General features: G+C 44.8%; 1 protein-coding gene across 7 annotated transcripts in view; it reads left to right on the top strand.

Moving 5' to 3' along the window:
• vps8 (VPS8 subunit of CORVET complex) overlaps positions 1 to 26,890 on the top strand; it is a 43,201-nt gene that overhangs the window by 3,585 nt on the left and 12,726 nt on the right. For 3 of the 7 annotated variants that reach the window (XM_034289665.1, XM_034289664.1, XM_034289668.1), the window contains 26 exons: positions 976 to 1,129; positions 1,539 to 1,598; positions 2,770 to 2,877; positions 3,169 to 3,249; positions 3,488 to 3,658; positions 4,625 to 4,699; positions 4,793 to 4,828; positions 5,300 to 5,390; positions 5,648 to 5,694; positions 5,924 to 6,013; positions 6,375 to 6,421; positions 10,650 to 10,872; positions 10,980 to 11,069; positions 14,910 to 14,961; positions 15,125 to 15,167; positions 15,273 to 15,345; positions 17,049 to 17,252; positions 17,500 to 17,538; positions 17,877 to 17,948; positions 18,046 to 18,165; positions 18,698 to 18,754; positions 18,840 to 18,922; positions 21,710 to 21,794; positions 23,111 to 23,209; positions 23,347 to 23,436; positions 26,222 to 26,268. In XM_034289665.1, the coding sequence (XP_034145556.1) occupies positions 976 to 1,129; positions 1,539 to 1,598; positions 2,770 to 2,877; positions 3,169 to 3,249; positions 3,488 to 3,658; positions 4,625 to 4,699; positions 4,793 to 4,828; positions 5,300 to 5,390; positions 5,648 to 5,694; positions 5,924 to 6,013; positions 6,375 to 6,421; positions 10,650 to 10,872; positions 10,980 to 11,069; positions 14,910 to 14,961; positions 15,125 to 15,167; positions 15,273 to 15,345; positions 17,049 to 17,252; positions 17,500 to 17,538; positions 17,877 to 17,948; positions 18,046 to 18,165; positions 18,698 to 18,754; positions 18,840 to 18,922; positions 21,710 to 21,794; positions 23,111 to 23,209; positions 23,347 to 23,436; positions 26,222 to 26,268 (2,337 nt within the window). The remainder of the gene's footprint in view (positions 1 to 975; positions 1,130 to 1,538; positions 1,599 to 2,769; positions 2,878 to 3,168; positions 3,250 to 3,487; positions 3,659 to 4,624; positions 4,700 to 4,792; positions 4,829 to 5,299; positions 5,391 to 5,647; positions 5,695 to 5,923; positions 6,014 to 6,374; positions 6,422 to 10,649; positions 10,873 to 10,979; positions 11,070 to 14,909; positions 14,962 to 15,124; positions 15,168 to 15,272; positions 15,346 to 17,048; positions 17,253 to 17,499; positions 17,539 to 17,876; positions 17,949 to 18,045; positions 18,166 to 18,697; positions 18,755 to 18,839; positions 18,923 to 21,709; positions 21,795 to 23,110; positions 23,210 to 23,346; positions 23,437 to 26,221; positions 26,269 to 26,890) is intronic. The other 4 variants (XM_034289670.1, XM_034289669.1, XM_034289666.1 and 1 more) reach the window with 3 other exon arrangements.

The raw sequence follows: 26,890 nt of genomic DNA, 5'->3' as shown, positions 1-26,890 counted from the left end.
CAAGAGTTCTGGAAACAAGTATTGTGGACAGATGAGACAATCCTTGACTGGCCGAGTCAAACACCAGATCTGAATCCAGTTGAACATGCATTTTACATGCTGAAAAGGAGACTGAAGTCAATTAGGCCCCCAAAACAGGGAGGAACTGAAGAGGACTGCAGTACAGGCCTGGCAGAGCATCACCAGGTCAAGATAACCTGATGTCCCAGGTCTGCTGGTTGTCTGTTCTACCGCGTCATTAATGTCTCCCACCTGGTGTCCTAAGTCTACATGAGTCCCTGATTAGAGGGTTGAAATGAAAATGACATGGAGTGGAACTGGCTTGGAGTGTCAGATTGGAATACCCTTGTTTAACTGGGTGTGTAGCTGGTCGGATGGAAATATAACTCATTCCGTCCAGTTCTCTGTTCAACCACCAGATGCTCTTGTTCCTTTTATATTCTATTATTTCTGCACTGAAGTCACCTCTGTGTTATTTTAATAAGGCATTATACTGAGACAGGCGCAGTTTGTGTGTGTTTGTGTGTGTATTGAGTTGTTACTGTAAAACAGGGATTAACCTCTGTTTTTAGCGCCATTATTTGACAAAGATGTCACTCATAGGATTTAAGACAGAAGTGTTCAGTGTTCTGGCTTCACTGAGTCCCAAATGGCACACTAGTCCATTTATAGTGTAATGGGTTTGATTGGGGCCTATAGAGAGATGGATTTATTGGATGTTTATCCGAGTGCTTCAGGGGGAAAAGGAATCATCCTACTTAGATATTGAAGTGTGTTAATCACTCCTGGTTTGTTTCTCCATATTTATAGTTTAATCTCTCTTCATCTCTCTCTCCTTCCCCCATCTCTCACTCTGTCTCCCATTTCTCTCTCCACCTATCTTTCTCCCATCTCCCGTCTCTCCCGTCTCTCTCCTCCTCTCTGTTCCTCCTCTCTGTTCCTCCTCTCTGTTCCTCCTCTCTCCTCTGTTTGTAGGAGGGTGATGGGAATGCGTACATGTGATTCCCGCTGTCTGTTCAGTGGCTCTAAGGGGGAGGTTTGCAATGTGGAGCCCCTGCACACCCCCCCGGACCTGAAGGACCACCCCATCACACAGTACTCCCTACTGGCCATGGCCTCCCTAACCAAGGTATATACACTACACCTTATACCCTACACCCCATCACACAGTACTCCCTACTGGCCATGGCCTCCCTTAAACTATAGCCTACACCCTGTTTCCATACTATAGCCTATACCCTATTCCTGTACCCTATAACCCAATTCTGTCCTTACCCACCAAGCATACCATAAACCACACCAATATTCAGGTAATTTTTACGTTAAAGGAAGTCCCCACACTGACTATTCTGTTGCGTGTTTTTCACCCTCAGTAGTCGCTGCATTAATGGATAGGTCGTGACATTGTCGGCACAGATGAGAGATTGAAAGAAAACGATGTCATTGTTCTGCTGGATCTGCGATTCACTTCATCTTGCCCTTCAATGTCACAAAGCGTCTTTGGGGATTTCATTCTGACACGTGTTTGTTTGTTTCAGATTCTGGTGATTGGACTGAAGCCCTCCCTCAAAGTGTGGATGACATTTCCCTATGGCAAAGTACTGCTGATCCCCTCCTCTCTTTTCCTCCCACTCTCTCTCTCTCCCACTCTCTCTCTCTCTCTCCCACTCTCTCTCTCTCCTGGGTACCTTTCTCTTTTCTCATCAATACATTTCTCTCTCTTGTTTTGTCCTTTTCTGACCCCCCCCCCCCCCCCACCTCCCCAGTGACCTCTTCCCAGCTTCTGTTTTAATGGGATTTGTGTTACTGAGCAACGCTGGCAGAACATGGCTGACAATTGGCCATGAAGTATTTGTGAACGCCGCTCTGAGCCTTCATTGAATGTCTCACTCGTAACCGGTCTGGTTGAATGGTCGTTCCTCTGCCGGGTCGCGGTAAACCGATCAGGAGGTGGTTGACGTTGGGGTCGTCTGACAATAGCTGTTGACACCGAGTCCTTCCCTTGTTACTTGATATGATAAACTTTCCGTCGTGGTTCAATCTCTTCGTTGTATGAAGGTTCAGCTGGTGCTGAAATGATGAAAGGACATCAGTCTTCAACCGAGCACCTCAGTGATGCGTGCACACACACACACACACACACACACACACACACACACACAATAACAGAGCAGGCAGAGAGGTGATTTAGCAAGGTTGTTGTTGTGAAGGCCGTAGTGGACTTGAGCCCAGGGCTAAGAGCTGTGGAATCATATGACAAACGATATATTCCAACTGAGCTGTATCCAGGGCCAAGAGCTGTATCCAGGGCCAAGAGCTGTATCCAGGGCCAAGAGCTGTATCCTGGCACTGTTATTGTTTAGTCGTAGCGCACTGGCACCCCTTTACTTACAGAATTGTTGGAACCCTTGGTTAATAGACGTAAGAAAAGCTATAAAACAATGTACGTTTTGTTTATTACCTTGATCTTATACTCAAAATATGAGAGAGACCTAACCATTAATTGAGATAAAATTGGAGAAAAAGGAAAAAAATAATTATTTATCTGGAGATGTTTGTGTCCTTTGGTAAAGGGAGAACCACTTTGCATGATTGTGTTATTACATTATTCTGCTCATAAAGTTGTCCTTGACTTCATTATCTGTCACAAAGGTTCCCCAAAACCCTCCCAAAACCCTCCCAAAACCCTTCCTATGTAGTGCCCTTGTTGTGATTCCTCCTGGGTGCGCTGAAGCGGTGTCAGATGGTAAAGTCCTGGTGTTGTTTCAGGCGGACCCCAGCAGTATCCCCCAGCTGGCCTGGCAGTTTGTTCCCGTTCAGAAGGCTGTCAACCCCGTCCTGGCCTTCTGCAGAGGAGTCACTGTTCACTTCCTGCTGGTAGTCTAATCACTTCCTGTTTACTTCCTGGTTCCCATAACTCCCATAACATTATAACACTCAGCAACCGGTCTTCTAGATCCTAACTGGGCTTCGCTCACCACATCTAGCCACCCACAAACTGTTAACGAAACACCACACCTAACATAATGATAACGCTTCCTTCAGCTTAAATCATGTGTATTATGTTTTCTATTAGCAGCACCATTCTAATTAGTGCAGCTCTTGGTATGTGCAAATGCACTTTGTCATTTCTGAATGTTGCTTAGAGGTCTTGTTGGTTGTTTCCAGGTTAAGAAAGATGACAGCGGAACCATCCATGTCATCAAACAGAGACAGCTGCAGCTCGACTGTGACATCATCAGTCTGAGTGTGAGTGTGACTTGGCGTCTCCTCTGACATGTTCCCGACCTTTGACCTGTGTTTCTAACCTCGGACCTTTCCGGTCCTTCCACTTAACACAACTTTAATCTTCTACTCCCTGACAAGGGGTTTGAAGTCAGGGTCGCAGATTAATTGCAGTAGGGGGGTTGCCTTGCATGCAATAAATTATAATTTTGATTCACTACCCTCTCTGGTACTCCCTTTTGACCCCCCCCCCCCCCGGCAGTGGATTGACAGTCGTACCCTGGTGGCGGTGGACAGTGGGGAGAAGCTCCGCGTGGTGGACCGACCCAGCCAGGAGGAGCTGGAGACCATCGACATGGCTGAGGTGCAGCTGGTCTACAACAGCAGCCATTTTAAATCGCTGGCCACGGGGGGAAACGTCAGCCAGGCACTGGTGAGGGTCAGCGGGGTGAGGGGTCAGGGTCAGAGGTGACGGTAGAGAGGTTTGCGTTGGGTAGATGGGTAGGGTTGAGAAAGGAACAGTGCAGGCTAGTGAATATTGGGAGAGGTCAGGTAGGGGTTATTGGGCTTAGAGTGCTTTGGAGATGGGACGGCATCACTTAGAACTGGTCAACGTCACACAGGTGAGCGGTTAGAGGTTAAAGGTCATGCTTTAGTGGTCACTAAGGGCTTTTGAAAGGTGTCTTGTCAGGGGTCAAAGGCTGTGGAGTGGGATTAAACAGGAAAGGAGTAGGTTTAGAGGAAGGTTGCACAAGATGATTTCTCCCCCCGAAGAATCAGTCTCTACTACCTAGAAAACACCTCAATCTGTACCAAGCAATCAGAACCTGTGTCCTAGTTACCGGGCCAGAACCAGACTGCCTTAGTAGAGACTCTCTCTTCTGGGGAACCTGTTTAATTACGGAGCAGGGGGTCACCGGTGATTCCACCCACCTGTCTCCTCCACGTGATGCGTCCTACTCCAGGCCGAGTCGTTGTTGACTGACCAGAGTCCGTTCTGCTGCCACAACAACACGTGTGTCCAGATTAACTGTGTGTGTCTGTGTGTCTGTGTCTGTCTGTCTGTCTGTGTGTCGGTCTGTCTGTGTGTCGGTCTGTCTGTCTGTCTGTGTGTCGGTCTGTCTGTCTGTCTGTCTGTCTGTGTGTCGGTCTGTGTGTCTGTCTGTGTGTCTGTCTGTGTGTCGGTCTGTGTGTCGGTCTGTGTGTCTGTCTGTGTGTCTGTCTGTGTGTCGGTCTGTGTGTCTGTCTGTGTGTCTGTCTGTCTGTGTGTCTGTCTGTGTGTCGGTCTGTCTGTCTGTGTGTCTGTCTGTCTGTATGTCTGTCTGTCTGATTGTCTGTGTGTCGGTCTGTGTGTCTGTGTGTGTGTCTGTGTGTGTGTCTGTGTGTGTCTGTGTCCTAGGCTCTGGTCGGAGAGAAGGCCTGCTATCAGTCAGTCTGCAGCTACGCTGGACAAATCGTCATACTTGGAACCAAGGTTTGTGTTAATGTCTCTGTGTGTGTGTGTGTGTGTATGTGTGTGTGTGTGTGTGTGGTCTAATCTAGTCCATCTCTTCTCTTTCTGTACCAGTCAGCCCACGTCATGACACTGAGGAGCTGGCGAGAGGTAAGGCTAGATGACCCCCTCGGGTGCCCAGAACCGCTGGGTTGTACTGTGCTGGGTTGCACTGTGCTGGGTTGCACTGTGCTGGGTTGTACTGTGCTGGGTTGTACTGTGCTGGGTTGTACTGTGCTGGGTTGTACTGTGCTGGGTTGTACTGTGCTGGGTTGCACTGTGCTGGGTTGCACTGTGCTGGGTTGTACTGTGCTGGGTTGCACTGTGCTGGGTTGTACTGTGCTGGGTTGCACTGTGCTGGGTTGTACTGTGCTGGGTTGCACTGTGCTGGGTTGCACTGTGCTGGGTTGCACTGTGCTGGGTTGTACTGTGCTGGGTTGCACTGTGCTGGGTTGTACTGTGCTGGGTTGTACTGTGCTGGGTTTCTCTGCTCTTCTGCTTGTACTCATCTGTGACGTTCTGTGGTTTGACACACACACCCCCCTCACCTCCGGGCCCTCTCTTTCTGTTTGTCTGTCTCAGCGGGTGGACTTTTTGTTGAAACAGGAGCGTTTTGTCGAGGCTCTGTCCTTGGCGTGGTCCTTTCACGAGGGGACAGCCAAGGCTGTACTAGGTGAGTGGAGCTTCTTTCTTCCTGGATGTGTGCATTTTGTAGACAGGCCGCTGTGCTACAAATGCCCACCATTCATAATGTCTTCAAGTGTTTGTCCTTGAGCGCTGCTACTTGGATTTATTTTTTGCAAAAATAGGTTTTTATTTTCTACCAGAGGTTTGTATTGATCGTAAAAACGTACATTGTCCTTTATTATTTTGTGGATGTATGGTATTTATTATTTTGTGGATGTATGGTATTCTGAATGTGTTTTTTAGGGTTATTTGGTGACCCAGCGAAGCGGAAAGGAGTGGTGGCTGACAAGGTAAGATGGTTCTCTTAATGTTCTCCGCTCTCTTCTGTCTGCTTTCTCTTTTTCTTTCTCACTTTTTCTTTTTCTTTCTGTGTCTCTGCAACCTTTTCACTAAGATATTGACTGTAGTAATATTTAACCACTCTTAAAAAAGAAAATGTTGAGGCTCTGTAAAGTTTCTCTCGGCATCCCTTAGAATGAGAGACGTCTTTGAAACCATGAACTCATCTCCTCTCTACAGATGGTGGAGATTCTGTTCCAGTATGTGGAACACTCGCTGAAGAAATGTCCCGAACACGGGAAGATTCAAGTCATGGAACAACACTTCCTGGTATGTGTGCACACACACACACACACACACACACAAAACAATATCCCTCACTCTTCATTTTGACATGAATGCCAGAGCTGAAAACCAATCTTTCATTGGCATTTAAGGGCTTGACCTTCTCCTTTGGGTTGCAGTGTTGATTTGCTTGTCTACCTCTCTACATTCCTCTCATCCATTTCCATCTCTATTTCCATCTCTCATTTCTCTATCTCATCCCTATTGTTTTCTCCATTTATCTCCTCATCCCAATCTTGGCCCCTCACTCCATTCCTCCCTTGTTCCATTCATTCATCCCTCTCTCTCCCCCTCTCCATCTATTTCTCTCTGCTCTCCTTGCCTCTCCCTCCATTTCTGTCTTTAGGATGTGGTGCCTGTTGTGGTCGATTACTGTTTACTACTGCAGCGGACGTAAGTAACACACACACACACTCTTAGCGTATTCATTCATGGAAACTTTGAATAACATCGTAATACAACATAAAGATCACTGTGCTTCCCTGAAAGGAACTGCATCTAAAACACAAAGGATTAAAAAAATGATGGCCTTCAATCTGCTGCCATTGGTCCCCTTTAGGGGTTGGGTGCTGTTTAGGGCCATTGGTCCAGTTTAGGGGTTGGGTGCTGTTTAAGGACATTGGTCCCCTTTAGGGGTTGGGTGCTGTTTAAGGCCATTGGTCCAGTTTAGGGGTTGGGTGCTGTTTAGGGCCATTGGTCCAGTTTAGGGGTTGGGTGCTGTTTAAGGCCATTGGTCCCCTTTAGGGGTTGGGTGCTGTTTAAGGCCATTGGTCCAGTTTAGGGGTTGGGTGCTGTTTAGGGCCATTGGTCCAGTTTAGGGGTTGGGTGCTGTTTAGGGCCATTGGTCCAGTTTAGGGGTTGGGTGCTGTTTAGGGCCATTGGTCCAGTTTAGGGGTTGGGTGCTGTTTAAGTAAAAACTTACAATTGGTTGTCGTGTTATAATTAGGGTTAATGTTAGGCATTTAGGGTTAGTGCTAGGTTAATGTTAGGCATTTAGGGTTTGAGGATATGGCTAGGGCTAGGTTAATGTTAGGCATTTAGGGTTGGGTTATTGAGATTCATGTAAGAGTTAGGTTAGGGTGAAATAATAGGGAACATTTCTGGGTTAGAGTTAAGTTTTTCCCACAAGGATATAAACACAAACGTGTGTTTTTGTTTGCACGTGTGTTTGCGTGTGTCTTTGTGTGTAAGTCTGCACGTGTGCGTGTGTTTTTGCATGTGCGTGTTTTCAGTTAGGTCTTCCATAACCCTTTGTGAAGGTTAGCCCTCTGGTTTGAGAGAGACATTTTCCTTTCTGTGCCTTATGATGGATGTCTGTGGGGCTCCTCCAGACCCGGCTCTCTACTGCGGGCCAGACTAAAAGGTTCTTTCTCAAAAACAGCCATCTCTACCCCGAAGCCTCACACTGTTGGTATTAATTCTTTATTCTATTCTTATTTGATTTAAGCCTTTGAAACTCCAACGCGGCCATGCAGAAGGGAAGAAAACACTCACTCTGTGGTGTAGCCGACTTTAGAAGTGTGTGTGTGTACACACCCCAGGGTTTCTCATTACAGTGGAGGGAGGGCAACTTTATCCTTAGTTGGTCTCCCCCTCTCCTTCCCCTCCTTCCCCTCCCTCCCTCCCTCCCTCCCTCCCTCCCTCCCTCCCTCCCTCCCTCCCTCCCCCTCTCCCTCCCTTTCAATTTAAACAGGCCTATTTGGCAGGAGAAATGTTTGTTTACGTTTTTCATGCCAAATCAAGTGGAAAATGTAATAACAGGAATACAAAATCAAAATAAAAGCAATTGCAAATTTCTAAGTAAACGCTAATCCTGTTTCATAGGGTATAAGAACTTTAATGTTATTTTATTATGTTTTTAGCTATGCGGTCTTATCGCAATGTGCAAACAGTTATTAGTTTGAATGGGACAAAGGCAAATAAATAAAGGGATAAATATTAATAATGTTAATAATGTTATTTGTGCTCTATTGCTTGCTGTTTTCTCATAGCAACAGGACACAAATAGATTTCTCTTCAGTTCCTTGTGATTTGTCTGGTACAGTGTTACTCTCCTGGGTCTTTTTGGGGTCAAGGCCTCAAACTCAGCAGGCTTTGGAGGCTTTTTCCTGGGTTAATCTCTCTGTTGATCAGGGCTTTGATATGGATGGTTTTGAGAGTCGCATTCCATTGGATGCATGAAAATAAAACTCTTCTGGGCTTTAGTAGTCACTGGGTATAACGACAGTCCTGCTCTTTTTTTGGGTTTGCTGTTCTGAGGATACTTTCACCTGCTGTCACTGTGTTCATCCCATTTTATAAATGTTTTGTTGTTAAGTGGATGTCAGACCTCACCACCAAAGAGGGTAATGTAATTTCTTACGGTCTCTTTTCATAATTATGAGTGGTTGGAGGTGTTTCAGACATAATTATGAGTGGTTGGAGGTGTTTCAGACATAATTATGAGTGGTTGGAGGTGTTTCAGACATAATTATGAACCACAGTAGTATTTTGGTCATTTCGGTCTGGGAATTGGTTGATTGACTTGAATTAAAGACAGAATTTCTAGGCGCAGCCAGGGGCCGGAGGGTGTCAGGTTTGGGGACCACACAATTTCGTCTCTGCTTTTTGCAGATGATGTTGTCGTGTTGGCCCCTTCTAACCAGGACCTTCAGCATGCGCTGGGACGGTTTGCAGCCGAGTGTGAAGCGGTGGGGATGAAAATCAGTACCTCCAAATCCGAGGCCATGGTCCTCAGTCGGAAAAGGGTGGCTTGCCCGCTTCAGGTTGGTGGAGAGTGCCTGCCTCAAGTGGAGGAGTTTAAGTATCTAGGGGTCTTGTTCACGAGTGAGGGAAGGATGGAACGGGAGATTGACAGACGGATCGGTGCAGCTTCTGCAGTAATGCAGTCGATGTATCGGTCTGTCGTGGTGAAGAAAGAGCTGAGCCGCAAGGCGAAGCTCTCGATTTACCAGTCAATCTACGTTCCTACTCTCACCTATGGTCATGAGCTTTGGGTCATGACCGAAAGGACAAGATCCCGGATACAGGCGGCCGAAATGAGCTTTCTCCGCAGGGTGGCCGGGCGATCCCTTAGAGATAGGGTGAGAAGCTCGGTCACCCGGGAGGAGCTCAGAGTAGAGCCCCTGCTCCTCCACATCGAGAGGGGTCAGCTGAGGTGGCTTGGGCATCTTTTTCGGATGCCTCCGGAACGCCTTCCTGGGAAGGTGTTCCGGTCCCGTCCCACCGGGAGGAGACCCCGGGGAAGACCTAGGACTCGCTGGAGGGACTATGTCTCCCGGCTGGCCTGGGAACGCCTCGGTGTCCCCCCGGAAGAGCTAGAGGAAGTGTCTGGGGAGAGGGAAGTCTGGGCATCCCTGCTTAGACTGCTGCCCCCGCGACCCGGCCCCGGATAAGCGGAAGAAGATGGTATGGTATGGTATGGACTTGAATTAAATTCTGGATATTGTGGTTTGCTTTCAACCAGGAAGTGTAGATGGGCTGTTTCTACCCATGACACGCAAAAACACTTGTATTTGCGTTGCATGAGGTAATTCACATTTTGGTGGCATCTGTCATATCTAATTAACAGATATTTATGGGATATCTATGGATAAGTAGGGCAGCAGTGAATATTCTGGTTTACTTTAATTCTTTCCTGTCTTGGTGGGCAGTTCAGCCTTTGCTACCAGCTTCCATTGTTTCCTCATTAAAGGGGAATAACAACAACATTTCTAAGATTAGTCTGAGGTCAAACATCTCTTGGTGTAATTGTTTGAGAAATAATGGCTAAACCTCATGGAAATGTGTAAAACTGTCTGGAAAGGAACAGTCCCTGCACGCCGAACCCATCGCTGTGACGTTTTGCATCCTTGCCTTGGCTCTCTATAAACATAATTAATTTCTGCCTGACTCCTGGGTTTTTGGGGAAGCTAAACGGATACATTGCTGAGGGCTCACATATGCCAGACGTGACAACAGCGATGTTGGGAAAACAGATGTCAACTGAATTTGCCACATGATGCACAAGAGTATTTGCGCAGATATTTTTGAGAGGGTTAGCTGGCGGATGTAGTTATGGTACCTATATATTCATGGTTTCTAGATAGTTATGGTACCTATATATTCATGGTTTCAATATAGTTATGGTTACCTATATATTCATGGTTTCTATATAGTTATGGTACCTATATATTCATGGTTTCTATATAGTTATGGTACCTATATATTCATGGTTTCTATATAGTTATGGTACCTATATATTCATGGTTTCTATATAGTTATGGTACCTATATATTCATGGTTTCTATATAGTTATGGTACCTATATATTCATGGTTTCTATATAGTTATAGTACCTACAGTATCTCACAAAAGGGAGTTTTTGTAAATATTTGATCATATCTGTTCATGTGACAACACTGAAGAAATGACACTTTGCTACAATGTAAAGTAGTGATGTACAGCTTGTATAACAGTGCTGTCCCCTCAAAATAACTTAACACACAGCCATTAATGTCTAAACCACTGGCAACAAAAGTGAGTACACCCCTAAGTGAAAATGGCCAATTTGGGCCCAATTAGCCACTTTCCTTCCCTGGTGTCATGTCCAGCCCCATGCTGTTGTCTTTGGTTGTGTTCAGGGACCTGCTGTTTAGCCAGTTGTATGGTCGCCTGGGGGAGAACTGTGTGGCGCGGGGGGTCTTCCTGGAGAGCCTGGAGCCCTACATCGTGTCGGAGCGTCTAGGCTGTTTGAACGCTGCCGTCATGAAGGACCTGCTGGCTCATCTGCAGGACAACAACATGATGGACAGCATCGGGAACTGTCTTGTCCACATGGACATCACCAGCCTGGACATACAACAGGTGTACACACACACACACCCCAGCCTGGACATACAACAGGTGTACACACACACACACACACACAGTGTGTTCTCCCTGGACTTTCTAACATCCTGTTCCTGTGGCAGGTTGTCCAGATGTGTTGGACAAACCAACTGTATGATGCCATGATCTATGTCTTCAACCGAGGCATTAACGACTACATTAACCCTATGGAGGTAATAATTTATCACATTATAACGACTACATTAACCCTATGGAGGTAATAATTTATCACATTATAACGACTACATTAACACTATGTAGATAATAATTAATCACATTATAACGACTACATTAACCCTATGGAGGTAATAATTTATCACATTATAACGACTACATTAACACTATGGAGGTAATAATTTATCACATTATAACGACTACATTAACACTATGTAGATAATAATTAATCACATTATAACGACTACATTAACCCTATGGAGGTAATAATTAATCACATTATAACGACTACATTAACCCTATGGAGGTAATAATTTATCACATTATAACGACTACATTAACCCTATGGAGGTAATAATTTATCATATTATAACGACTACATTAACCCTATGTAGGTAATAATTAATCACATTATAACGACTACATTAACCCTATGGAGGTAATAATTTATCACATTATAACGACTACATTAACACTATGGAGGTAATAATTTATCACATTATAACGACTACATTAACCCTATGGAGGTAATAATTTATCATATTATAACGACTACATTAACCCTATGTAGGTAATAATTTATCACATTATAACGACTACATTAACACTATGTAGATAATAATTAATCACATTATAACGACTACATTAACCCTATGGAGGTAATAATTAATCACATTATAACGACTACATTAACCCTATGGAGGTAATAATTTATCACATTATAACGACTACATTAACCCTATGGAGGTAATAATTTATCATATTATAACGACTACATTAACCCTATGGAGGTAATAATTAATCACATTATAACGACTACATTAACCCTATGGAGGTAATAATTTATCACATTATAACGACTACATTAACACTATGGAGGTAATAATTTATCACATTATAACGACTACATTAACCCTATGGAGGTAATAATTTATCATATTATAACGACTACATTAACCCTATGTAGGTAATAATTAATCACATTATAACGACTACATTAACACTATGTAGATAATAATTAATCACATTATAACGACTACATTAACCCTATGGAGGTAATAATTTATCACATTATAACGACTACATTAACACTATGGAGGTAATAATTTATCACATTATAACGACTACATTAACACTATGGAGGTAATAATTAATCACATTATAACGACTACATTAACCCTATGGAGGTAATAATTTATCACATTATAACGACTACATTAACCCTATGGAGGTAATAATTTATCATATTATAACGACTACATTAACCCTATGTAGGTAATAATTTATCACATTATAACGACTACATTAACACTATGGAGGTAATAATTTATCATATTATAACGACTACATTAACCCTCATAGTGGTCAGTTATTCTTTCTCTATGTACTCTGTTCTCTCTAGCGTTCTAATTTGCATATTTATGTGTCAAAAAGTTGTCCTGGGGTTCTGTGAGGTCTGTTTGTGTTCGTGAACAGAGCCTGAAGACCAAACAGCTTAGTGGGCTCTTTTCTTAGTTTATGTCTCTGTAGATGTGGACTTTGTTCTGGAGGATTTGAGAAGGGTGTTTCTTTAGGTTGGTGGATTTTTATAAATAGAGACTTTTCCTAGTTCTGTCCTTAATGGATTATTCTACATACAGAGTCTGAATTGGGTACATATCCCATCTAATGAAGCCTTGGTCATTAACTGGACCCCCAACTTCAAAGCCATAGAGGAAGGTGGGTTCTGGGACTGGTTTTATGACAGATTTTTACTGGGCTGTCAAGCGTTCTGACCCTGTCTCTAATCATTCCTTGTAGAAGTTAGCTGTGGTGTTGATGAATATGCCGAGGTGGATATAATTATTTCTTGGGCGACAGTTTCTAGAATTTATGCTTGTGGTCCTGGCTTCAAAAATCATTATATTTGTCTAAGGATTCACTGTCAGGGCCCAAGTCTTGTAGAAATTGTGCAGACTATTTAAACACAACGACTTTAAAGACTTGACCGAGTTTCAGTTCCTTCTAGGCAATCGGTCAGATGAAGATAATTGGGCCCAAATCTGTGGATTTCACATAACTGGTGATACTGATGTGGGTTTCTTTGTCGCTGATGCTTTAAAACAAGAAACCAGGCAAGCCTAGTTCAACTGGACCACAATAGAATGTATTGCCCTCTTGAGATTCGAACCCAGGTCACCCATGTCAAAAGCTGTGTCGCCAACCACTACACCACAGAGCTGGGTGTCATTATAGACTCTTGTGTCTAAGAACAAATCCTGACCACAAATAGCGAATGTGAGGACTCTCAACCAGTCATTATCTGGTTTGATAAAGACTTCCAACCAGTCATTATCTGGTTTGATAAAGACTTCCAACCAGTCATTATCTGGTTTGATGAAGACTCTCAACCAGTCATTATCTGGTTTTATAAAGACTCACAACCAGTCATTATCTGGTTTATTGAAGACTCTCAACCAGTCATTATCTGGTTTGATGAAGACTCTCAACCAGTCATTATCTGGTTTGATAAAGACTTCCAACCAGTCATTATCTGGTTTGATAAAGACTTCCAACCAGTCATTATCTGGTTTGATGAAGACTCTCAACCAGTCATTATCTGGTTTTATAAAGACTCACAACCAGTCATTATCTGGTTTATTGAAGACTCTCAACCAGTCATTATCTGGTTTGATGAAGACTCTCAACCAGTCATTATCTGGTTTATTGAAGATTCACAACCAGTCATTATCTGGTTTGATAAAGATTCACAACCAGTCATTATCTGGTTTGATGAAGAATAACATCCAGATGAATAATGTTAATGTCCCCTCCAACCCTACCATTGAATACATACAGACCCAGAATGAGATAGTTGGATGGTTTGAGAACCGTTTTTGTGGAGAAAATGTACCTCTCCAGAACAGTGGAGCAGTCTTCATCAAAGTATGCTAGTCTGTCAAACGATATGCTAGTCTGTCGAACGATATGGAACACTTTTTACTGGTCAGTTTTCCTTCTGTAGGAAAACTGACCAGTTTCCAACCAGGTGTACAATGTTTCTGTTTTGATTGATTGTTTCTATTTTGATTAATTTATTAACATTGTTTACAGGTCAGGTCTGTAACAAACTACCACCAGCCTAAATCTGTTGGGCTCCTGGTCCTTTCATTGACCTTTGTCTTGTATGATAACAGAGTCTGTATTTCCTATCTCATCTGTAAAGTCTGGGTTTCTCCTCTTTAGGTCGAAGGGCCTAAAACATTATGTTCCAAGATGACATTTCTCTCTTTCTCTCCCTGTTTTGCTCTCTCACTCTTTCTCTCGCTTGCTCTCTCTCTTGGATTATCCGTTTCTTTCTCTCGTTCTTCACTTTTCTTGTGGAACCTCTGGTAGTCTGGTGGCAGATGAGTGTGTGTTCTGCCCCTCTGAATTCCCAGATGAAAGGGGCAGAGCCGAGGAGGGGAAGGTAAATGTAATCCAGAGCCAGAATATAACAGGTGGTCTCCTGTTCTCTCCTCAGCGTTATCTACCAGTGTCTGGAGAGAGACTGCCTGTCATTTGTTTGATGGACCAAAAACAGATTTAAAAAAAAAAAAATGTATTTCACTAAAATGAAACTCAATTTTTTTAGGAGAGATGAAATGGAGGAAAAAAAAGCCCTAAGGCTGCAGACCAAAAATATATTTTACAATTTGATGAAGCCGAATCCTGAGATATAAAGCAGGAAGGAAAGTGTGGTTATGGTTACCCTCTAGGGACAAACTGCGGGTAAAGTTTTAATCAGAGGATGGATGAAGACAGTACTTCATGTGATTTCTAAATAACCCCTGAAGAGTATTTCGCTTCCTGTGTTTCAGAAACTCTTCCAGGTCATCACCCCCCCACTCAGACAAGGCAGGGCCCTCACAGGTTGGCATGAACACCCCTAGCTTTTACTTCCTGAATTATTTCTCATTGATTGCTTTCATTTCCCATTAATTAATCGAATCCTAGCCTACATCTTCCGAAGTTCTCATGACCCAGAATGAAGATGTGTGTAGTTTTTCAATGTGTGTTGTGTGTGTTTTGACAGATGAACAGGTAGTGATGGGCAACAAGCTGCTTGTTTATATCAGGTACACTCACCACACACACGCACACGGGCGCACACACACACACACACACACACACAAAAACAGAAAAATAATGCACTCACTCACCGATTGGCTCTTCGACCTCAGCTGCTGCCTGGCTGGACGTGCGTATCCACTAGGGGACATCCCAGAAGACCTTGTGTCTCAGGTCAAGAACCAGGTACGTACCTGGTGACAAGTGTGTCATTAACATAAATGTTGAAACCAAAAATATTTTTAGACAAAAAGATTGCACTGTTGTCTATACCTCAATTTCAATGAGGATTCGTTTCATGGTGCATCCCTATAATGAAGGCTGATGGTGTTTTTATTAAAACATTTCTGATTCATTGGTGAAGAAGCAATGGGAAATGTTTTACTCTCCAATAATTAGATTCTAGTTTTCTACTTTATTATATCGTATGAATGCTTTGGCTGAAAACAATTACTTATAACATTTTAATTAGTTCATAGTGCTGTAGATTACCTTTCATAAAACAGAAATAAAGAGAGAGAGAGAGAGAGAGAGAGAGAGAGCGGTAGAGAGAAAAATATGACAAGGGCATCTTCTGGGAAAATAAAATGCTGCCAGTCACATTCTCCTGTGACACATTTTTCTCCTGGAAGCCCTGATTACAAACATACACATGCAGAAACAAGTTGCTGTTATCGTGAATTTACAGTAAGACTTTACAATAAGACAGTTATTTGTCTTTAAATAGTGGTAGAATGTGGTGAACAACTTGTCAGTCCCCATCAGAGGCTTTGCTTCTGTGGGAAGTCTACATAGCGTGTGCGTGCATGTGTGTGTGCGTGTGTGTGTGTGCGTGCGTGTGTATTAGGTATGCAACGGTACGCGGTATGTTATCGAACCGTTCGCTCTGTCTCCTAGGGTTCAATTCGCGCATTACGATATGGCGTTACGAAATGCCAGTGATTGTTCTATAATTGCCCAGATGTGCGCTGCAGACCTCATGCACGGTGTGGATTCAGATCCACAGAACCAGTCGTTCAAAACGATGATGAGGGTGAGGAGACCATATCCAAAGTACAGTCTGCTAGCATTGCTTTGCCACTGTCGTGGGCCCGCGGTACCCTTGCATCCCTAGTGTGTGTTTGTCCAGTCTACACAGTCAGTTGTCGTCTGTGTGTGTGTGTGTGTGTGTGTGTGTGTGTGTGTGTGTGTGTGTGTCTGGTATATTGTGTTGTATAATGAGGTCTGGTCAGAATGAACTGGATCCAATGTTCAAAGAGAGGTAGAGACACCAGTTCATCCCCCCTCCCCCCTCACCTGTCCTTCCTTTATCTCCCCCTCTCCTTTTGTCTTTGATAGGAGCAATCATTCTCCTTCATTTTAGTCTTTGAAGTCCCTTCTTTCTCCTGCTGCTCTCTCTCTCTGTCTCATATCTCTTCCTCCCTCCATCCTTTCCTCCCTCCATCCCTCCCTCTGTCTCTTCCTCCCTCCATCTCTTCCTGTCTCCATCTCTTCCTGTCTCCATCTCTTCCTGTCTCCATCTCTTCCTGTCTCCATCTCTTCCTCCTCTGTAGAGCAGTGATTGCAGAGTAGGGGGCTGAATTGTGGTTTCTGCATGGGAGGATAATGGCTCTGTATGTTTGTATCTGGGATGCCACGGCAACCGCACAAGATAGGATGGGGTGTGTGTGTGTGTAACCATGGAAACCAGGACCCTAATGGGATGTGTGGCTTTCCGGCAGTGGTGACCTACCAATGTCTCATACGTTTTAGTTGATGTTGTAATTAATGATGTGACTGACGCTAAACTTCTCATCCTGAGTGTGTGTGTGTGTGTGTCTGTGTGTGTGTCCGTTATTAATGAATCATTGTTTGAGTGTCATTCGTTCATCCTTGCCGTGTTTCTCCAGGTGTTTGAGTTCCTGATTGGGGTTCACTCGGCAGACGCGGGCCCAGACGAGGACATGTACCCCTACATCAGAACACTGCTGCACTTTGACACCCGGGAGTTCCTCAACGTCCTCGCCCTGGTGAGCCAAGACTGGGCAACAGAACAGGGAACTACAACCCCCACACTGAGAACTACAACTAGAGCCACACCCACACTGGGAGAGGTAGAAGCCTAGCGGGCGTTTCACTCAGCCTATGAGGCGGCCAATCCGCGGACAGATTAAATTCACCCCTGAGGAAACCGCCAAACCACTTTTAACGAGACCGTTTGGTTTGACCAATCAATTTATGGGGTGACTAATCAGAATCAACCAATCATATGGTCGGTCTAACAGTCTGTGAATAAATTAAATCAATCATCACCCTCCGACTCACCAGACAGCCAGTTAATCAGTTTTACCAATCTGTCAGGTATCTTCAAGTCTACAGAAACACCGGGACAATGTTTTGGTGAGTCAACACATAGGATTCAGACACTTGGCTTCTCTTTCCACATTGCTCACAGGCTTCCAAAATACCGTCTTCATTCTACATTCTGATCAAGCAATTTGCCAGCCCTTTTCCAAGTCTAACGCTTTGTGTGCACTAGTGTCTTTGTGTCTGTGTGTGTGTGTGTGTGTGCGCGTGCGCGTGTGTGTGTGCGCGTGTGTGTGTGCGCGTGTGTGTGAGCTCACTTTGTGTGTGCAAATGTCTGTCGGCCAAGGGAGGTGTCAAAGATCCCAAGGTATGGTTGTTTCTAAATGTTTTCATGGACCTCGTTCTCATTTCTCTGCTCTTCCCTCATGCAGACGTTTGAGGACTTTAAGAACGACAAACAAGCTCTTGAATATCAACAGAGGATTGTGGACATTTTACTGAAGGTATTTTTTTATGTATTTTTTTGAAGGACCCCCCCCCCCCACCCCCACCCCCCGTCCGATAGTCTGAGCTAGGTGTTTTGTCTCATGTGCCCTGCAGGTGATGGTAGAGAACAGTGACTTCACGCCATCTCAGGTGGGATGTCTGTTCACCTTCCTCGCCCGCCAACTGGCCAAGCCAGACAACACCCTCTTTGTCAACAGGAAGCTCTTCGATCAGGTGACGACTTGGAGCTGGAAAGTCTCCCTAATGGGAGGTCTTGTGATAGGAATATGGGCACAATGCAGGTCTTTATTCCAATTCTACCTCCACTGAGCCAGTCCACCGGCTCTCCAAAATCTCAGGGACCGCGTTGAAATGAAACGGTGCGCGTCGAAGAGGTGCAGCCTGACTACAACGAAGGCGACGTGGAATTCAGTTACTTTCTGTGTTAATTGGGTTGTTCTCCTTTGTCACAACTCCTAGTACCAGGAATCCTACGACTGTGTTAATTGCTTCCTTTAGCAGTTGGCCTAAAATAGCTGCTTTGTGCAGGAAGAGAGTGTTAATTTTATGTAATTAGTCTTTACTGTCTCACAGTAAAACTCGCTTCCAGTCATGAGATATTTGTCCTGTTAAGGCTTAAGATTCAACTTTCTATTGTAGCAAGCTCAGTTGAGCTGGGGTCATAGTGGAACCCTGGAGTCCCCTGTTAAGTTGGGGTCATAGTGGAACCCTGGAGTCCCCTGTTGAATTTCGTCTTCTTTCCAAGGTTCTGGAGTTCCTGTGTTGTCCTGATGATGACTCCAGACACACTGAGCGACAACAGGTATGGTGCTGAAGCTCACACCTGTCCACTGGTCGCCAGCCACACACCTGTCTGAGTTCTAGTCTGGCCTATGATTGGTTCCCAGGTGCTGTTAGAGCTGCTGCAGGCAGGGGGCGTGGTCCAGTTTGATGAGGGACGACTGCTGAGACTGGCTGAGAAGGCTGAGTTGTGAGTACAGTCACCTCGTTATAGTCCCGTCCTCTTTCCTCCTGTCCTCCTCTCCCCATTCCCTCTGTATCTCTCCCTTTCTCATGCTCTCTCTCTCTCTCTCCACTCCTGTCTTGCCCAGTCCTCCACTCTCATTTGCTCTACTCTTTTCCTTTTCATTTTTGGTTGTCATTTTAAGGTTGTTTATTTTCCTGTTGAACCGTAAAGGCAAAGCTCACAGTTTGTAGACCTTCACTTGTTTATGTGGATATAGTTCTCATCGAAACGTTTTGGAAGAGAGCCAGTACACTTTGTGATTATCATTTTTATTATCCAGGTAATTAATAGTAAGTGTAATTGTGTACAAATCAAGAAATGCCAAGTTGGAATCAGGCTCCGAATTAAGGTTATGCATACAGAACCACGTTCTGGGCAGGTGGCTTTTCTGGAGAAAAAAGCAATTATAGGACAGATATTGAAGCATAAAAAACATGGTTTTTCCCTGTTACCTGTTTTCATGTTGCATACTCTGCTGTGATGGGCATTATCTCTCTTTTGAGAAGGCAACATCGGCTCCATATTCTTCAAGGAGAATATACCATAATTAGAGTCTAAAGACGTGCTTTTCCGAGACGATTACCTTAAATGCTCCAACATTATTTAGTTGGAGTCCAGAGAGATTGTCTGCTTTTTGGAACTTTTTGAATGGACGTACAGATTATCAGCAAATCCACACCTCACTGAAAGGAACCGTCAATCACAGCCTACGGCGTTTTGGAGACACAATGAAATATTTCTTCTTTCCACGAAGGCCTTCCTAATTAGAATAGGCTACATTTTAAGATAACGCCTATTGAATTGGAGAGAGACAGCTGTAGTATGAAGATGAAGCTGACAGCCATTAATATGGAACCAAAACACGTCTAAGCACGTCTTTGGCTTATTGATTAACTGCTAGATAAATGAAGAAAGGATTCTGTGTTGAATTAGTGTGTCGGTTGGGAAGAGATTGTCCACACAACATTAACACATTACTTCTCAGAGCCAGAGACTCCTGGTTGACTGGAAGAGTAGACACATCCAACCTTTCAATTGGCTCATTTATAGTATTCCCTCTCCTCCCCCCGTAAATGTTCCCCACTTCTTCTCCCCCCTGTAACTGTTCCCGTCTCCTCCCCCCTGTAACTGTTCCTGTCTCCTCCCCCTGTAACTGTTCCCGTCTCCTCCCCCTGTAACTGTTCCCCTCTTCTCCTCCCCCTGTAACTGTTCCCCTCTTCTCCTCCCCCTGCAACTGTTCCCCTCTTCTTCTCCCCCTGCAACTGTTGCCCTCTTCTTCTCCCCCTGCAACTGTTCCCCTCTTCTTCTCCCCCTGCAACTGTTCCCCTCTTCTCCTCCCCCTGCTACTGTTCCCCTCTTCTCCTCCCCCTGCAACTGTTCCCCTCTTCCCCCCCCCCTGCAACTGTTCCCCTCTTCTCCTCCCCCTGCAACTGTTCCCCTCTTCTCCTCCCCCTGCAACTGTTCCCCTCTTCTCCTCCCCCTGCAACTGTTCCCCTCTTCTCCTCCCCCTGCAACTGTTCCCCTCTTCTCCTCCCCCTGCAACTGGTCCCCTCGTCTCCTCCCCCTGCAACTGGTCCCCTCGTCTCCTCCCCCTGCAACTGGTCCCCTCGTCTCCTCCCCCTGCAACTGGTCCCGTCTCCTCCCCCTGTAACTGTTCCCCTCTTCTCCTCCCCCTGTAACTGTTCCCCTCTTCTCCTCCCCCTGTAACTGTTCCCCTCTTCTCCTCCCCCTGTAACTGTTCCCCTCTTCTCCTCCCCCTGTAACTGTTCCCCTCTTCTCCCCCTGCAACTGTTCCCCTCTTCTGCCCCTGCAACTGTTCCCGTCTCCTCCCCCTGTAACTGTTCCCGTCTCCTCCCCCTGTAACTGTTCCCGTCTCCTCCCCCCTGTAACTGTAAATCAAATAATGAAAGTGGAACATGATCACAAACAAGCAATGAGATTGTGTATTGGATAATACAGTTGTAGTGTTCTATATATAAACCTAGAAGACCATTTCCTTACCTAAATCTGCACATCTAGTAGTTTAGCTGTTCAAGCATCAAATGCCGGTCGAACAGAGAAGATGTAGAGCGTTTTACAGTTGACTAACCTCATCCCCAGGCTGTTGTACCCAGCACACATAAGCCTGGCACAGCAACCAATCAAGGATGGCCTCAGTGAGAGAGACCATGTAATTCTGTGCAAGTGACCTGACCGATTCATGTTTTGATTTTTTCAAAATACAGGCAGGCCTTTTTGATATTTGACAATGTGAACAAACACTTCATTAAATTCTGTCTAACCGTAGCCAGCCATATTACAAAAGAGAAGCTAACCAAACCGCTATTGTCCTATTGCCTAATGAATGCCAAGTTTAATGGAATGTTCCACCAGACTCTTTGTGCATTTGGGAAGGGGCTTCTGAGAAGAAGAATTATATCAGAGTGGGTCGTAGTAAACACTCCTGCTTTTTAGTAAGGTTTATTAACACGGAAGTTGATTAGATTCTTCTAAAGCATTTTTTGAATTTACATTTTGAATTTCTTAATTGTCTTTAGGCATTACTGTTGGTTATGAATTAACATCAAATGTTCTTATGACCAAGATGTTATCCCCTGTTCTCTTTGTCTTCCCTCTGCCGCTTCTTCTTCACCTCTCACTCTTGCCCCCCATCCCTCCCTCCCTCCATCCCTCTCCCTCCATCCCTCTCCCTCCATCCATCCCTCCCTCCCTTCTTCTCTCCCTCCATCCCTCTCTTTACCTTCCTATTAGCTACCAGATCTGTGAGTTTCTCTATGAGCAGAAGCACCAGTATGATAAGATCATCGACTGCTACCTTAGAGATCCACTGAGAAAGGTAGTATTACCCCTGAACACATTATTAACGCTAAAGGTAGTATTACCCCTGAACACATTATTAACGCTAAAGGTAGTATTACCCCTGAACACATTATTAACGCTAAAGGTAGTATTACCCCTGAACACATTATTAACGCTAAAGGTAGTATTACCCCTGAACACATTATTAACGCTAAAGGTAGTATTACCCCTGAACACATTATTAACGCTAAAGGTAGTATTACCCCTGAACACATTATTAACGCTAAAGGTAGTATTACCCCTGAACACATTATTAACGCTAAAGGTAGTATTACCCCTGAACACATTATTAACGCTAAAGGTAGTATTACCCCTGAACACATTATTAACGCTAAAGGTAGTATTACCCCTGAACACATTATTAACGCTAAAGGTAGTATTACCCCTGAACACATTATTACCGCTAAAGGTAGTATTACCCCTGAACACATTATTAACACTAATGGTAGTGTCACCCCTGAACACATTATTAACGCTAATGGTAGTGTCACCCCTGAACACATTATTAACACTAATGGTAGTATCACCCCTGAACACATTATTAACACTAATGGTAGTATCACCCCTGAACACATTATTAACACTAATGGTAGTGTCACCCCTGAACACATTATTAACACTAATGGTAGTATCACCCCTGAACACATTATTAACACTAATGGTAGTATCACCCCTGAACACATTATTAACACTAATGGTAGTGTCACCCCTGAACACATTATTAACACTAATGGTAGTATCACCCCTGAACACATTATTAACGCTAATGGTAGTGTCACCCCTGAACACATTATTAACACTAATGGTAGTATCACCCCTGAACACATTATTAACACTAATGGTAGTATCACCCCTGAACACATTATTAACACTAATGGTAGTATCACCCCTGAACACATTATTAACACTAATGGTAGTATCACCCCTGAACACATTATTAACACTAATGGTAGTATCACCCCTGAACACATTATTAACACTAATGGTAGTGTCACCCCTGAACACATTATTAACACTAATGGTAGTATCACCCCTGAACACATTATTAACACTAATGGTAGTATCACCCCTGAACACATTATTAACACTAATGGTAGTGTCACCCCTGAACACATTATTAACGCTAATGGTAGTGTCACCCCTGAACACAGGAAAGACAGTTGGTCTTGTTATTGACATTATTAACACAGAGTCTCTGAGAAAGATTGTTCTGGAAGGGATTGATGGGATTTAATCCGCTGTTAAGTTCATGGTGTGATTATCGACTCTTGCTGTGTGTTTGTTTGTTGACAGGGGGAGGTCTTTAACTACATCCACAACCTACTGTCCATTCCTGGCTACAGCTCTGAGGAGAAACAGTGTGTCTGGAACAAAGCATTGCAGCACATCCAGGTCGATACGCACATCTAGACACTACACACATGCACGCACACAAACACACACACAATCTGTCTTTTTCATTCCATAATTGAAGGACATTCTTTTTGTTGTTGTCTTTCTTGTTAAGGCTGCGTGTCTGTGTGTTTTAGGAGTTGGTGACCCTTGACCCTGCCAAGTCAGCTGACCTGGTAGTGGTTCACTTCCCTGAAGAAGTGGGACCCATCATCACCCAATTACAGGTTGGTTCCTGTCCTCTTTCTGTCTGTCGTCATTTAGGCAGAGAACGATGGCGTGCACCCCAGAGCCACAGACAGACCCCGCCCCTCCACCGTCTCCACCCCAGAGCCACAGACAGACCCCGCCCCTCCACCGTCTCCACCCCAGAGCCACAGACAGACCCCGCCCCTCCACCGTCTCCACCCCAGAGCCACAGACAGACCCCGCCCCTCCACCGTCTCCACCCCAGAACCACAGACAGACCCCGCCCCTCCACCGTCTCCACCCCAGAGCCACAGACAGACCCCGCCCCTCCACCGTCTCCACCCCAGAGCCACAGACAGACCCCGCCCCTCCACCGTCTCCATCGTCCTTATCAAAATAGCACTGTATAATTGGGTGGCTGTTATCGCCTTAGGAGCTGGAGATAGGTGCTAATTGAAAATGTGGATTAGTGTTGAGTCGTTTCCGTTCTGCAGATAACGCTGTGCTGCTGTGTGTGTGTGTGTCTCTGTGTGTGTGTGTGTGTGTGTCTGTCTCTGTGTGTGTGTGTGTGTGTCTGTCTCTGTGTGTGTGTCTGTCTCTGTGTGTGTCTCTGTGTGTGTGTGTGTCTCTGTGTGTGTGTGTGTCTCTGTGTGTGTGTGTGTCTCTGTGTGTGTGTCTGTCTCTGTGTGTGTGTCTGTCTCTGTGTGTGTGTGTCTGTCTCTGTGTGTGTGTGTGTGTGTCTGTCTGTCTGTGTGTGTCTGTCTGTCTGTGTGTGTGTCTGTCTGTCTGTGTGTGTGTGTGTGTCTGTCTGTCTCTGTGTGTGTGTGTGTGTGTGTCTGTCTGTCTCTGTGTGTGTGTGTGTGTCTGTCTGTCTCTGTGTGTGTGTGTGTCTGTCTGTCTCTGTGTGTGTGTGTGTCTGTCTGTCTCTGTGTGTGTGTGTGTGTGTGTGTGTCTGTCTCTGTGTGTGTGTGTGTGTCTGTCTCTGTGTGTGTGTCTGTCTCTGTGTGTGTGTCTGTCTCTGTGTGTGTGTGTGTGTGTGTCTGTCTCTGTGTGTGTGTGTGTGTGTCAGTCTCTGTGTGTGTGGGTCTGTCTGTCTCTGTGTGTGTGTGTCTGTCTGTCTCTGTGTGTGTGTGTGTGTCTGTCTCTGTGTGTGTGTCTGTCTCTGTGTGTGTGTGTGTGTGTGTGTGTGTGTGTCTGTCTCTGTGTGTGTGTGTGTGTGTGTCTGTCTCTGTGTGTGTGGGTGTGTCTGTCTCTGTGTGTGTGTGTGTGTGTGTCTGTCTCTGTGTGTGTGTGTTTGTGTGTCTTTCTGTGTTTGTATGTAAATCAGAAGTTCTTACTAATCCTGGTAAATCAGGTGAATTGAGGACCTTGTGTCTGTTCTCAGTTGTTTCATAACAGTCTTGTTATTTAGATGTCTCTTGAACGATATTGGCTACAGTATTTTGGTTCTTCTGGCTTTAGAATTTCTCCCCTGTTCATTACATGCTTGTGTCTAAGTTTCTTTTGTGTTCAGAGGGAACAGTATTTCTTCTATAACATTAATAAGAATGGACTCTGATTGTTCCAAATTGCCCACTTAGTCTTTGCTGACATGTTTTTGAAAGGTGTTATTATTGGCAGTGTGGGTCTGCCAAGATCTGGACATAAATAAATGTTACTTCTCAGAAGCTTTTTCATCCACTGTGACTTAGTCATACTTCAACCCTCATGTTCTCTCTTTCTGTCTCCTAATTATTCTCTTTCGCCATGCCTTTCTTTCTTTCAGCTGGTAACTGTTAGGTCTCAACTGGTTGGTCTAGATTGATAGGTGGTTGGTTTATGCTGGTAGGTCTAGACTAGTGGGTTTAAACTGGTATGATGATATCTGGTAAGTTTAGACTGGTAGCTGGTAGTTCTAAACTGGTAGTTCTCAGCTGGTAGGTCTATGCTGGTAGGTCTATGCTGGTAGGTCTACGCTGGTAGGTCTACGCTGGTAGTTCTAGGCTGGTATGTTTAGGCTGGTATGTTTAGGCTGGTATGTTTAGGCTGGTAGGTTTAGGCTGGTATGTTTAGGCTGGTAGGTTTAGGCTGGTAGGTTTAGGCTGGTATGTTTAGGCTGGTAGTTCTAGGCTGGTAGTTCTAGGCTGGTATGTTTAGGCTGGTAGTCCTAGGCTGGTATGTTTAGGCTGGTAGTCCTAGGCTGGTAGTCCTAGGCTGGTAGTCCTAGGCTGGTAGTCCTAGGCTGGTATGTTTAGGCTGGTATGTTTAGGCTGGTAGTTCTAGGCTGGTAGGTTTATGCTGGTAGGTTTAGGCTGGTAGTTCTGTGCTGGTAGGTTTAGGCTGGTAGGTTTAGGCTGGTAGTTCTGTGCTGGTAGGTTTAGGATGGTAGGTTTAGGCTGGTAGGTTTAGGCTGGTAGTTCTGTGCTGGTAGGTTTAGGCTGGTAGTTCTGTGCTGGTAGGTTTAGGATGGTAGGTTTAGGATGGTAGGTTTAGGCTGGTAGTTCTATGCTGGTAGGTTTAGGCTGGTATGTTTAGGCTGGTAGTTCTATGCTGGTAGGTTTAGGCTGGTAGGTTTAGGCTGGTAGTTCTAGGCTGGTAGGTTTAGGCTGGTAGTTCTGTGCTGGTAGGTTTAGGCTGGTAGGTTTAGGCTGGTAGTTCTGTGCTGGTAGGTTTAGGCTGGTAGGTTTAGGCTGGTAGGTTTAGGCTGGTAGTTCTGTGCTGGTAGGTTTAGGATGGTAGTTCTGTGCTGGTAGGTTTAGGATGGTAGGTTTATGATGGTAGGTTTAGGATGGTAGGTCGGTAACTGATGAAAACAAACCTGTCTCCACTCTCTCTCCACTCCAGGATGACCACCTCGTGTTTCAGTTCCTTCGGTGCCTCCTGGACCTGAGGTAATACTATTGTTACATAACTCCTCACGTGCGTGTGTGCGTGCATCAGTCAGGGCACTCTAGATGGAGCAATAGTGTTTTTTCCTTAGTGGTGTGGTGTTTTTCTGATAGTGGTAGGGTCTCTTGATAGCAGTGATTGACCTGTGCCAAGGCTGTTGATCTTCAGCACTCTACGGCCACTGTTTTTGAGGAAATGTCTGCTTTTCTATAAAACAAGTAACTTAGCCTATTTCAGGCCTAGATTCTCAGAAGGAAGGACACGTCTACTCAAAATGCATTGAAGGCGTTATCTGCAATGAAAAGGAGAGGAAGCGTTTATGTCATTATTGCACTTTTTGTTACGACACGCAACGTTTGTAAATCCGGGCTGTGAGGGTCAGAAGGCCAAACATCCACATGACCCCCATGCCTTGAGGGTCAGAAGGCCACACCTCCACATGACCCCCAAATTGTGAGGGTCAGAAGGCCACACCTCCACATGACCCCCAGATTGTGAGGGTCAGAAGGCCACACCTCCACATGACACCCAGATTGTGAGAGTCATAAACAGCCAAAACAAGAAAAATATGAAAGCGTCCAGTGTGCCAGAGTTACAGCAGCGATGGAGGGACGTGCTGCTCTT

This window comes from Esox lucius, chromosome 22 (assembly GCF_011004845.1).
Source record: "Esox lucius isolate fEsoLuc1 chromosome 22, fEsoLuc1.pri, whole genome shotgun sequence".
Lineage (NCBI taxonomy): Eukaryota > Metazoa > Chordata > Actinopteri > Esociformes > Esocidae > Esox > Esox lucius.
The sequence above is the reverse complement of the archived record's forward strand: the minus strand, read 5'-3'. Positions and strand labels throughout refer to the sequence as shown.